Source organism: Cebidichthys violaceus, unplaced genomic scaffold, assembly GCF_023349555.1.
Source record: "Cebidichthys violaceus isolate CVI_PGR_0920_01 unplaced genomic scaffold, fCebVio1.0.p SCAF_6, whole genome shotgun sequence".
NCBI classification, from domain to species: domain Eukaryota; kingdom Metazoa; phylum Chordata; class Actinopteri; order Perciformes; family Stichaeidae; genus Cebidichthys; species Cebidichthys violaceus.
In genome coordinates, this window is record NW_027176816.1 from 8,813,710 (window position 1) to 8,828,133 (window position 14,424).

At 40.3% G+C, this 14,424-nt stretch overlaps 1 protein-coding gene across 1 annotated transcript; it reads right to left on the reverse strand.

The window, feature by feature from the left end:
- Positions 1–7,454: 7,454 nt before the first annotated feature.
- edn3b (endothelin 3b) lies at positions 7,455–12,650 on the reverse strand (the record flags this gene model as incomplete). The annotated part of the gene is made up of 4 exons (XM_068732722.1): positions 7,455–7,558; positions 7,741–7,899; positions 12,236–12,452; positions 12,572–12,650. Coding segments are annotated over 4 exons (510 nt in total), but the record flags the coding sequence as incomplete, so codon positions are not given.
- Between the last annotated feature and the right edge of the window lie 1,774 nt (positions 12,651–14,424).

Below are 14,424 nucleotides of genomic sequence, written 5' to 3' on the forward strand. Positions count from 1 at the left end.
GTGGAGCTCCAGTGGTACCCACTCCAGAACTTCTTTATAGTTGAAAAATAGAGCTATATTGTGTGTACATGCCGTGCAGCAGTTTACTATTGCGATTTACTATTGCCATACTTTTACAACGAGTGTCAACTAGTGGCTCTACTCCCTGGTGAGTGATACAATACAAGGTATCACTCAAAACACATCTTAAAATGTTTGACTCACTTTAATCACACATCTTGGCCCCAATGTAGTGGTCCAGTTAATCACAAATGACAGGGTGGGTGCTACTTGGGCTTTAAACTTTCAGTTGTTTCGAACACTTAAACATGTGGTCCAGACTTTTTACATTACGTGAGTATTTCATTGGACAACTGATGTATTCATCACAAAATGAAAAAAATTAAAAGCAAATATGCAGAACTCCAAGATGAATCAGACACTACAGACAACACTAATACAGTATGTAAACACAACACAATTGTTTCACATGCACATAATTTGAAAATAAAACTTAGATGCTCAAAACACAAGAGACTTTAATGCATCTTTAAATCCTAATTGTATTTATCTCTGTGCACAGGATAACACAATGCCTTCAGAATGGATTATGGTAAATGCTACATATTTGATACATCAACTCAAAAACTGAATACACACTATGCCAAACATCAACATGATGTTATTGTGTCTGGAAATGCTTATGTGACCGAGGCAGGGGTTGTCTTTTAATTGTGAGAAACCAGTAAAAGTCCACTGCAAGGCACAAAAGGTGCCTTCTCTGCCTTCTCATTTAATGAACCAGAATACAAACAACAAACTGTAAGCCATGGTAGGGGCCCTGAACCTGCCATTGCATGGTCAGGATGTCTGCACAGAAATATTTCCCAGGGTGAGCTGTGGGAATAAGGGCTTCCTCTCTGAGCAATGTTATTGGTGCACACTGCAGAAGGTTCATACTGAGGCTCCAGGGTAAGCTTATTTAGGGCAGACTCAGTGCGACATTCCAGGATGATAGGTGGTATTACGGCCTCAGAGGGTCAAGTTGGTCTCACGTTGTCTTATGAGGGAAATAGAGTTCGTCTGGCAAAAATGCAGCTACATTTGCATTCTGAGGTATGTGTAAATATCAGTATATATGTTACTGGTTAAGAGTAGATTAAGATGTAACACAGCACAAATTGAAAATTCTAATTTTCGAATGGAAAAAAAAGCAATTTCAGGATATTTCTTTATTAGAAATCATGCAGGTCCAAGCTTTCCAGCTCTCCCAGATCATATAACTATATGTTGAGGGTCTCTAAACTGAAACCAGGACGGTGTGACCCCTTTACCCGTCTCTGTGACAAACAGGGGGTCTTGCGGAGAAGTCCAGCTGGCTGATCTTGAGCTTATGTATGGATGGGTTCATATGGACTTAGATAGGTAGATGGGCTGAGGTGAACCGGACTGGTTGGTCTTGTTTGAGGTGGTAGACGATGGTGTAAGGAGGATGGTTGAAGATGTCGGACATGGTGGCATGTCGTGATAGATGATAGTCAGAGTTTGAATCAGTGAACTCTGAGCAGCGCAGGAAGCTAAAGAAAGCCAGCAAGAACATGGACTCTAATACTTTGTCCGTAAAGGGAGACCGGTAGACTGTGCAGAGTGTATGGATGCAGCGGGTAAGGAGGTCCAAAGTGAGGGGCAGACGTTAAGGTGCAGGGTGTGGTTTGACTTTATGGAGACCTTTGAGTAGCATAGCGATGTGTGAGTGGGTCAAGGCTGGACACGGGTTGTGAAGAGGTTAATTCCGCTTATGTAGACCCGTATAGTGTTGTGAAGAGGTTAATTCCGCTTATGTAGACCTGTATAGTGGAAGACTTGATCTTGAGGAGTGAATGGGCAAATGTAATAAAGTTTGTGAGGGTCAGGACGTCAAGTGATGGAAATGGAAGGCTGAGGAAGGCGTGGAAAGCTTTTAAACTATTCCAGCCGGTGAGATATAATGAGTGTTTGAGAGGCAACGCTGTTGAGAATGGCATCTTGAGAATTCCAGTTGCGGGGTCAGTTGAAGATGGTGGCTGAAAACGGTGGAACCAGAATCAGCAAAGGGTCTGAGGCTGGTGCCAATTGTCTCAATGTCTGGAACGAGAAATTGGAAAGTGAATCAGCAATGGAGTTTTTGTGACCTGGGATGTGGGAGGCTCTGGCTGGAGAATTTGGGCGGCCATTTGGCTGAACCACTGTAGAAGCCGCCAAAGCTGATGGAGGGGGCTGCATCTGTAAATATCTAAATGTCTTCAGGCTTGCTGATGTGGTCATTGTAGAAGAAAGAGATGCCGTTCCAAGAGGAGAGGAACTAGTGCCACAGTTTTAGTTCCGTTTTGCATGCTTTGTCGAGTGTGACATGGTCATGGAGATTTGTATCGGAGGCAGCAACTGAAAGGAGGAGTGACAAGAAGGATCGATCTTCACCTAACAGCGAAAGGAGTTGGTGTTTGGTGTATTTAAGGGCTAGGAGGAAATTTGAGATCAGTAATGAGATCCGATTGATTTTTTCAGCAGGTAGGGATGCTTGGAGTGAGATGGAGTCAAGAGTGATGCCAAGAAATTGCAAAGGACGTGCTGGGACCTGCGGAGCAAGAGGAAAGAGGAACGCAAAGTTCCTGGAACGCAAAGTTCCTGGAACGCAAAAGTGAGTGTGGAGGCCGTGTGCTGGGGGTGAGGCAGGTGGTGTGACGGAGGAGAAGTCATCTATAAGAGGTTGATGACGTATGGGAGTTTATGGATGTTTGTCAGGATCCAGCAGAGTGCTTCGGATAAACAATAAAAAATAAAGCGAATGAACTGTTGGTCTGGGTGGTTCTTTAAAGCGGAAGCTAGTGCATGGACATTAATTGATGTATTGAGATATTTATACAGGCTGTGTGCTTGGTTGATTTGGGGACAAGTTGGTCTTGTGTGGGCCCCTCAGGCAGGCTGCGGTAAACGGTGGGGCTTCGTTTACCAGAAGCTGATACAGTTTGTAAAGTTTTACTTTTCTATTGGACTGATGGAAGGGGATATTGCACTGGGTGAGTGAGTTCCTCAAGGATGTTGGAAGGCAAGGTACCGACAAATTGGGAGTTGTTCGAGGATAGATGCCAGGAGCCCCGAGGAACGTAGATGGCTGATCGCAGCTGAGGTTGTTGGCAACGAAGGGTGGTGGGAGATGGTGGTAGCTCCGGGACTTCAGGAGTTAGCTGATCTTCTTCGAACAGGTCGTTGTTGGAAGGGGTGAGAAAGAGCTCCTAGTCCAGGGGTCACTAATAGGCGGACCGCGGTCCGGATCTGGACCCAGGACCTAAAACCGATAGATAATTGAGAATTATTACAATTTGACGGAGCGCTTGTGTTTTAACCGGCGCATCTTTTCAGCCTTTACAGCACTTGTTCAGCGACATAATCACATCAAGTGATGCAGCTCAGCCAATCAAATATGGGTATTCTGACAAGTTTCCTGACTCGAGTGAGATGTAGACACACGGGGGAGACGAGGAATGAGAACAAGTAGAAGAATTATTACGTGAGTCAGAGAAGTTCTTTCACATGACGTTCTCCAAAGTCAGAGAAGTGGTCAGAGAGACCAGAGTCTTTAATCTTTAACCAAGAATGAACAGACTCTTAGTGTCATAGGTTATTTCTTCCCACGGACAGTTTAAAACCAGTGTGTCTCATATGTTCAGAGACCGTGACGATTATTAAAAGCAGTAAAGTGAAGCACCACTATGAGACAAAGAACAATTCTTTTGAGCAAACGTACCCACTCACATCTGAAATTAAGTCACAGAAAATAAACCTAAGAGCCCAATATGATCAGAATCCCAACACATTAATTCACTGACAATGATGTTAACAGAGAGAATAGAGCTGAAACAAGTGGTTTAATAACCACAGATAAAGTCCCTGCACATAGATTTATCTTGTTAGAAGATGAGACAAATATAATAATGTGGCTTTTTTGATTGACATCACTTCACACCTGAATGAACTGCATTTAAAGCTGCAGGGCGATTCAGTGAAATTCATTTGACTTTATTACTAGTACTTTATTTTAAGATGCACATTTTTCAAAAGCTTTCTGTTATGTCAGTTATTCTTTAATCCAGTCCTCATTTTACTTGAAACGAGAAGAACATTTATTTATGTATTTCTATGTATTAAATTTGAAAACTGAGAATAATAATTGTTCAAATATAATTGATGTGTACTTTCTTTATTTGATTTGACAGTTGTTGACTACACAGAGACGTTGTTACTACTTCTATATAATATAATATACTAAATATAGCACTTAATAGCGCAAGTAATGTTCCGGACCTTTGCCCAAGGAGATTTCCTCAATCTGGACCTTTTAGAATGTTAATTGAATACTCCTAGTCCATATTGCAAGGTAAGTGGTTGAGGTTTCTGTTCTGTTACAGACTTGCTTGGACCACGCCCATTTTCTAACTCAACCTTCATTTTGATCTCAACTACACACCTGCAAAGTTTGCATGGTTGCAACGCTATCTTGTTGACAAAATCTGTCCACAGACACACAATATAGACACAAACTTGTCTAACACACACACTCACAAGGTGAAACAACACCAGCATTGCTGTCACAGCTGGTAAACATAAAAATCACTTGATGATAAGTTGTGTGAGAATTTAACAAAAGAAGGATCTTAATTCAACAGCTGGGGGAGGCAAAGTAGTTGCTGTTAGTGCAACAATGCAATAAGGTTAAATATCACATCCTTATGGGGTATGGTTATCAATAATATTATTGTACCTCGGTATAGTTGCATGTACCTTAATTAAAATCAATGATTTAATGCACCACCCAGCAAGCACGCCAAGTTACCTAAAGTCAACACACCCACAATGCTAAATCACTAACAGGTGCATTCTGGATCTGGCCAACATGCTGAATACTAACATGTTCATGGTGGATCCTCCAGTGGTCACATCTGCGTACACTGAGGAAATTTTACCTTCAGTGAGGTATGTGTGGACTTTTTTTCTGTTTGTGTCAATAATAATTGATGTGATTGCAGAGCTTGATTAAACTTGTTTAGAAAAATCTGAGGAGCACAGTGGGACAGAGAGGCTGAGTGGACTGTATATGCTTTGGGAACGAACAAACATTCTGCCTAATTCTAGTGCAGTGATTCTCAACTGGTGGGTCGCGACCCACTTGTGGGTCGTGGACCTTTGCCTGAAAAAATAAATAAAAAATAAAAAGTGATTGTGCTTTTATCTTGAAGGGGGTTTTATGTAGCGGAGTTATTCACACTCCTTAACAGTATTTGGCATTAATGCCTTGTAATGCTAATACACCCGCCATTTCACAGTATAGAAGAACACCCACAAAGTTTGTTTTCATATGATAGTTGAGCGAAACGCAAGTACGACACCGACTACATGAGATATGGATTTTCTTACATTGAGGACAAAAGAAGGCAAAAACCTCAGTGTGTTTTGTGCAGCGAGGTTCTGGCACAAGAAAGCATGAAGCCTTCAAAACTGAAGCGGCATTTGTTGGAGCAATCCACAGCGGATAAACTGAAAACTATACCTCTGTCAAATGACACTATAAGTAGGTGACTGAAGACATGTCGAATGACATCAAACAACAGACCACAGCTCGATATAAGGCAAGTGGTCATTTTGCATTACAAATGGACAAATCTACAGACATAACAAACAAAGCAGTTTTACTCATGGGACGGAGACTAACAGGAACAATTTCTCTGCACAAGAGAAATTACTACTACGACTGCAGAGGACATTTTCAGCTCAGGTTCAAACTGCACCATCTTTTCATTAAATACATTTGAGAAGTTGAAAATTTGGGTCACGGCTTGTCAATAAGGGGTGATGGTGGGTCCCGCAGCGAGACCAGTTGAGAACCACTGTTCTAGTGCAACCTCAGGAACAAAGGAAGGTGATTGTATAAATATAATTGATGATCATGGGTATGCTAAGGCTGCAAAGTGCCGTCTATAGAAATTCAATTGTTGGTTTGGACATGGGCTCATGTTGCTGACATTGTTCCAGTAATGTATATGTTGACATTAAATTGCAATATATTTTATAGCTTAAAGATCATTTTTAATTAAACAGTAGTATCATATATAATCATAACCCCCATTTTGCATACAAAATATAGGAAGACAAATACGTAAAATCTGATGTTTTGTTATAAATTAAACCACCCAACAGTATACACAAGTACATTTGAAACAATTATTCAAAAAAATAATCAGCAGATTAGTCCATAATGAAAATAATAGTTAATTGCTGAGAAATTGTTATAAATTATAGCTCCACCTCAAACAACTACAACACTAAATTTATGATTTTACATTAATGCATGAGTATAATAATCTAATGATATAACATATAACGATACAGACACAGAGACTTTTTGAATTAAGTACAATTACAGTTAATACTTTAAGTATATTTTCCTGATTATACTTACATACTTTTACTTAAACCAGATACACAAGGCTTTAACTGCACAGGCAATCCTTGCTAATAGAAACAATTCATTGCTGGTTTTGGTCTTTTCATGGGATTTGTTGAAAATTAAAAAAGTATATCATAAGGTTACTCTTTAACATATAAGTATTCCACAGTTCTGTGCAACGGTATTAATGATAGGATGTCTGCATGCATTTTTATTACATTAGAACATGGAAGTTTTGGGACTAATTTGGGCAGGACACAATAATGGATGGCTCATTATAAAGTTTATTCCAGCTAAAGCTGTCATACAATTTCCATAGAGTACCAGTGGTGGTGAGGTAAAACCAAAACAAATATGACTTATAGTTTGCTTGCAAAGAGCACAAATGATATGTTATTGCTGAAAGTGTGTTTAGACAGAATATGTCAGGGTGTGAACGCTTTCCAGACTGACTGTAAATAGTCTCATAAATCAAAGCTCAATAATTTGCCGCACAGGAAGCCAGAAGATTTCCCCTTTTTTGTTCACATGTTTCGATATTCTTATGGCAAGATATCACAATATCATCCCTTGCTCCTACTTTACATGGCTCCTTGTGGCACTTTTTGTTTTCCAAGATTGTCATAAAAATGCCTTTGTTGTCCCTTATAGGTTGATACAAGCTTACAACAAGTGTAGTCCTCAACACTACCAGGTGTGAATACAAGGATTTGTCTGATCAAGTTTGACAGAAGAGAGGTCAATGGCTATTATTTCAGGGTGGAAGTAATCCTCATGCTGCTCTCAGGAGGGAACAAAAAAGGGATAGCCTCCAGGGATCTGTATTGAATTTGCCGAGGAGTGCTTGAAACCACACAGCCAGATGGAACTTGCTCCAAAAGTTGTGATGCTGAGGAATGTCTACAGTGTTAAACTCCAAAGTGTTATCCTTGAACGTGTACTTGTGGAGGCAAGAGCTGCAAATGGAGAGGGAAGAGGGTGAAGAGGAGGGAAGGGTCCATTCCCTAGAGAAGAAGAGCAGACGATGGAGAGGTAGCAAACTGTCATCCAGGACCAGGGACTCTGTGGAGACTCCTGATTGGCACTGTCTGCAGGGGGCTTTAAAGAGAATATTTCACATTAAATCTGTAATATCCTAACAGATGGCTAATTCCAGCCTTTCTATCAGGGTTAATTCATTTCACTCTTCACTAATAATTAGCATGATGTGATGATCTAAAAATAATGAGACTTAGAAGGATCCAATGAATGTCATTTTTCACAGAAAGAATCAGACTGACCTTGACAGGCAAAAATCATGGCACTCAGGGTCTGCATCAAGCGCAGCACAAATGCAGCGCTGAGTCTTTGCCTCTTCACGGTCAGTTGCTTGTCCACTGACAGCACGTTTGATTCGCTGAGGTCCTCTGTAGCTTGACATTCCATAGGGCACAGTGCGCCTGAGAAGATTAAAAAAAACAGAAGCCATTAGGTAAAAGTAAAATGTGAGACAAATCACATTCTTGGGGACAAAGAAAAACAAAAGGTATTAAATATTGTTAGTTTGAGAGAGTGCCCAAACGTTAACATATCTTCTAGTCGCCCTCAAGCTAGCAGTCATGTATAGGCTTTTACACTATAGAGTGAGAGATCTGAATAGATCATGTTATGGCAGTTTAGGTTTCAATAAAAAAAACATGCACATGATACGTGCTTCTCAATCTAGACAGAACATCTCTTTTTTTATAACATTAGGAGTAGAGGTTTCACTGAACACCTTGTGCTTTGCATTCAGTTATTGATGAAACATTTCGCCAGTGAACATTTGTTTATAGTTAAGTGAACATCAGGTATTGGTAAAGTAAAAACTAAGCCTGAAATGCAAGTAAATAATAAACCTGAAATATAACTTCCATGGATTAAATAAACATTTAAAAAAATCTACGACTGTATGCCGTTAATGCTGTTAAGTGTCAAGTGGCATTACTTATCTTCCCTCAAATTTCTCTTATACCCACTCATCTGTTTTTTACATTCTGTAATGGATTTTGTGGAAAAAAAACCCACAAAGGGCCAAAGAGAAAGAAGAGTCGGTCAGAGCACCCCAGCTACATTTGTACATAGCTGAGAAAGATCGGCCGATCAGAGCAAAAAGCCCCTGATCCATGAAGTCTGTTTTGAAGACATTTGAAATAAATGGCTTTCCCCCGTAGATATGCCAGATTATATCAGACTGCCTGCTGCCTGTATCTGATTGAATACCTGCCAATGTGGCAAGCTGAGTGAAAACACTTTAATTATAACTGTAGCGTAGAGTAGAGGTCACAAGGGAAGAGGGAGTCATATATACGCACACTGACACTTGGAAGCTAAACCACAGCCTTGTGAGCCAATATTGAGTTGGTCCTCTGGAACATTTGGGATGCTTCCCTATTGGATAAATGTGATACATACTATTCTACTTTCCATGCTGAGATTTTGTGAAACTATAGCTTGAAAGAGCCAGAACATTTTTTGAAAGTGTATCTTCTGTCCCTGTGCAGCGCTCCGCGAAATGTAAGCACACATATTGGAAAACACACCTACTGCTTTTATTTTAATTTCAGTCTTCAAACTGTCAATTTGTCCAAACTTGCTTAGCAGTAATACAGTGTGCTGCCAACAGCAGTCATGGCACAAGAAGAAAGACGAAGCAAGAATGTTTTCTTACTGTCTTGCCAAGGATTGTAATATGCGGTTAGAAGGTAGCAAAGCAAATTCAAACAAGAAGGCGTTGAAAATTATATTTTAAGGTATTGCTAATAATCTGTGGTGTGCTAGGCCACATGTTGAACACATGTTGTGTAAGCACATGTGAAAAATAATGTAATCTTTTCATGGTTATTCATCACCACCACATGATGGGGGGGCACACACAAGATTTAGTGGCATCTAGTGGTGAGTTTTTAGATTGCAACCAACTGTCCTCTGTCAACCTCCCTCTGAGGTCAGTCACCGTCTGCAAGTATACCGCTTGTTGAGAGAGGAGGGGCCGCATTGTCAAGAACAAACTAAGCTAAACAGTCAGACTACAGACAAACAGCTTTCGTTTTAGCTTGTTTGTACAAATGTTCTGCTAGTCGAGTTAGCATGCTGTGCTTGTTTAAACATAGTGGCGGTGGACGAGAGACTGCAGACAGAGCAGATTGAAACATTAAAAAGTACTGATAAAAAGCACCTGTTACGTCGAAGCTTATCAACACTCTGGTATTTAACAATTTAGCACCAGGGCCCGTTTAATGCTGAGTTTCGGTACCCATCCCTTCCTTCAGGTAACGTAAAAATGCAAAAAGACTCTCACTAGAGCATTTCTGCAAATAAATCCCCCTTAAACATGCAAACATTGCATGATAACACAAAGTGACAAAGGAAGGCATATCAACACTAAAACATGTAAAAGATTAAAACAAAGGAAGAGTGAAAAGAGGAAAAGTTTTCAATTGCTGTTTAAAATCTTCACAGAGCTTGCCTTTGTTATAGCCTTGGGGAGGGAATTCCACAGTTTTGGAGTATGGTTAAAAAAAGGCTGAGGAGCCTATTTTCATGTATTTAATTGTTTTTATTTTAGCAGGGCAAGTTCAATGTTCCAAGATACAAGATTAGGGCCATTATGGTTTGTGGGAGATAATCACGTTTAAAAAGCTTGGGACTGTTCAGGAATTAAGTAAAATTACCCACAAAGGGGATGTCCCTACTGCTACAGTATCTTTCAGCCTGATGTGTAGCTCACAAAAATGGCAGAATTTTACATCTCCAAAACAAGTGGCTGATTAAGGGCCTTGCCATTTCCAGCGAGGCCCACGGTTCATAGTCGCCAGAAGTGGAACAGGCCTGGGATTTCGGTCTTCCACTCAGGGTGGGTCACTCCTCCTCCTTCGATTCCAGGGGACATATGGATGAAATCAGATCACCGCCAGCAATAACGAAACTGGACCACGGGAGAGTAGTGCTGTTGCTGTCCAGAGCTGAGCATTTAGGAGAGGAGGCAAGCTGGGACCATGATGTCTATAAACCAAAGTTCCCAGGACCGATAGGTGTAGCCTGTGCTGTGGCCAAATTTGAAAACTCTGTTTCAAGGCGACTGATATTGGTCTTCAGCTTGGAGTAAGCAGGCAGTTGCCGCAAACATCACCCATCATAGATTGCCATCCACCATCAGGTTGAAGACTCAAAGCTGCAGCTACCCTTTTATATGCCTATACCAATATTAAATCAAATTTGTAAGAATTATCTTTGACTGTGAAGTCATAGTAGATATTCCGATGTGCCCTCAGAGGCTTACTGCCAGACATAGAGGAGGTGAGAGCTGATCGCTCTATTTGTTTTGACTGGTAAAAAGTTTGGACATCAGTGTGGTGTCTTTCCTCCAACTGGTAGCTCCATTTCACTGTCTGTCTCTGACGCTTGTAGACACCTTTGCTCTGTTAGGGACTGTCTCTACTCCAAGATCCTTCCCAGTGAAAAGCTTGGGGAAGCGGCTGTGAGCTGCATTTCATCATAAGTGGTGAGGATACATTTGTGTAGACAAAAAGCCACACAATAGTGAGATTTCATGCCTGATCAGAAGTGTTTTCTGTTAGTTTCAGTTTTCCACCTCCAATAAAGAGCAGCGTACAAACGTTGTCTCACGCAGAGATCTCCAGAGGGTTATGTGTGGCTGTCAGGTGGTCTGAAAAAGGTAATGCACAGAAGACTATAGGGCAGGTGGATTTTGTCTTGAAATATTATGACTTCATTCTCATTAAGGAGAGACACCTGGATACACAATTTAACTGATAAATATCACCATGAAACTACCCCAGTTTATTATTTCCCTTTAAGGCAATTGTTATTTATATTACAGGTTTTCTGAAATGTTATGTTGAAATATGCAAGTGATTCATTACCATAATAAATATGTCCTAATTTGCATACTTTTCCAGAACAGAATTCTAAACATTGGATAGAGCCGGGTTAAAAAAAATCTTGTTTCATTTTGTTGACGCTTAGAGTCAAAGGCTTTTTACAGAGGGAATCTAAAAGAAAGAAACTGGAAAGTTTGGTGTATGTAAGTGGTACTGAAGTGGAGATTTCTGGCTCAGACTATGAGATAAAAACTAATTTTGCTAAAACAGCCTTTAAAGATATGTATTGTCAAATTCCATACATTTCCGATATACTACAGGTGAATTGGGTAAACGTATTAACTAATAGATATCACAATGAAAGTATTCTGAAATGTTTAAATATGCAGAAAGTTTTGAACATGAGTAGAGATCTTGAAAACCATGTCAGCCAGTCCCCAGGTTTGTAAATTAATTTAAATACAACAATATAATTGACGTGAATAAGTGCCACATGCACATTTAAATGTTACTTCCTCTAACAAAAGACACAAAGAGGATGGAAGAGTAAATCATATGTATGTTGACTCAGCAGGGATAATATTAAATGAGACAAGTTGAGAATACATATTTGAAGGGAATACAGAATACCTGAAAGCTTTACTGCATTACATTCTATTATATTTTGAATTGTCACCTAGCATCTGAATTTTGTGTTTTCCTTTACATAAAGACATTTCCAACAGAAAAGGATAGAGGAAAGGCCGAAATTAGTGCAGAAAAATTCACCAGAATGCAAGAAATTAAGTGTTTAAGTCAAATGTTCGGGGGTCCCGTGTTTAAACGAACCCTACGCCCTTGCTTGACAATAAAATAGCACGTCCAGGTGTATTATTGGTAAAATAGGCAATAGATATAACAAAGCATGTCTTACTCGGGAGTGTTGATCCATATGATATCCAAGTGGCAGTAGTAGACGCACTCTTTATCCTTGTAAGAATAACAGGTACAGCGCTTAGGTCTGGACTTTGCCTCCGTTGCATCAGACAGCTGTAAACCTGCGGATCTCCCGGAGCCAAACGCCCTGCTGGAATCTGGGAGACGAGCGGGGTTGACCTCCGATGTCACCGAGGCGTCAGACGTCAAAACACCTTGTATAAAGAAACAAGTTAGAAATAAGCTAAGTAATAATCAAGTGAATAAATGAATAAATAGGGGGGGGGGGGTAAAGTTTGTTGCACCTTGCCGACATAAAACGTTCGTAGCTTACCTTGTAAGAGAATTAATGCAAGCATTTTGAAAAGCATGGTTCTCGCGAAGATGGATAGTATCCTTAACAGGTCAGATATTCCCAAAATGAATCATAGCCCGGTAAGGATGCAGCGCACTTGTCAAATTAATCTCCCACCAGCACCGAGTGAAATTCCATTTACATCAGTGTAGATGTCCATGTGCAGCTAATCCCACGCGGTCCAGGTGTCAAATAACGGATCAGAGAATGCTGGACCCGGTTCCTTTCATATTCATAGCTTCGTGTCATTAATCATACCTGTAACATGCACATTGGAGTGAGAGCAAACTGCGGTTTTCCAAAAACGTCACACAGCAAAGTGGGTTAGGGGGGATCTGTGGAGCAAAGAGAGCAACGGCGCTCCTCACAGTCACTTCGCCGTCTAAAGCCCGAATCAAAGGTAAAAGGCTTAGGAGAGGCTTGGGTACACGCCCACGCCTGCCATTATAACTCTGTCAAATTAAGCAACACTGCAGTGTTTGTGCATTGAGATGAACTACACTCCACTTGAGTTTTTGTTGATGCATAACATGTAAAATGGTCCACTTGACTTTTTGAAAGATAATAAAGGTGATCATCCAGCAAAGCCTGAGAGCATGATGCAATAGTTATACTGTATCAAATACTAATCCAACTGTATATGATGATGAATTTCCCTTTTTTGTTGTTGTAGTTTATTTATCAAACAGAACCACCAAAGTAAAAGCAGAAATGCACGCCCTATATCCTCACACCTCACCAAATAATCAAAAATAATTACAATAGATTCATAAATCAATAATAAAGGTATTTTTTCTTAACATGTCCCTACAGTGGAGAGTAAAAGATAAGTGCAACTATGAGGCAGAACAATGCTGACATCTCTATGGGATCAATTCATGCAACAGTTTCCAGGCCTATAGGATTGAGAGCTATAGGCCATGTCAAGTGTGAGAGTTTGAGGGGATATACGGTTATTTTCTTTTGAAATGGTAACATTAAAAAGTATGATTTTAAAACGACTGTTGACTTTTAGTGAGTGTCTAAAAGTTTTCTCTTTGACGAATGATGCAATTGGACTGTACAGACCTGTGTGCATCTGTGTTTGAATGTGTGGAGTCTGCGCAAATCTACATTGGCATTTTATTACATGGGGGGGGGGGGGGGGGCAGCTCATAATCCAAGGCATATCATCCTATCTGTCAGACATGGAGGGAGACCCTCAACATGCAGCCAAACCGCTATGTTTTATTGGTCCAAACTGGAAGGCTCTTGACAGATTAAATCGCCCGAGTTGAGTCAAACTGAACATGTTTCTCTCACTGAAGACCACAGTGGAGGTAAAAAGCTACTGAAACAAGTAAAAACTAATGTACACTGAGGTTCAAGTCTGCAAAAGCACCCCAAGAGGTGATGTATGTGAGACGTAGATGTCAAGCAGCCAGTGACTGATTTGCAATCTAATATAAAATTGGGCATTTATAGTGTCATGAAAGCTGAGAGCTAAATGCTAAATGGGAACGCCTTTGGGAATTTGAAGGAGACATTGTGTGCACATATAATAAAAGGCCAACAGATTTTATGAAGGTGTAGCTTAAACTCTCAGATTGCTGTTATGAAAACAAACTTACCTCAGTGAGCCTCTAACTCCAATTTCCTTTCACTTTGAGTTGTCTCCCGGGGCGATCATTACCATCAAACACAAGACTACCATAACAACTGGAACAGAGGATAACAGAGGAAACCTGTATAGGTACTCCATAACATGTTGAAATAATTATTCAAAGATGAACTAAGAGATGTAGGGTGCAAATCACTTTCAATAAAAGTATTTCAAAGATTAAATATTTCCT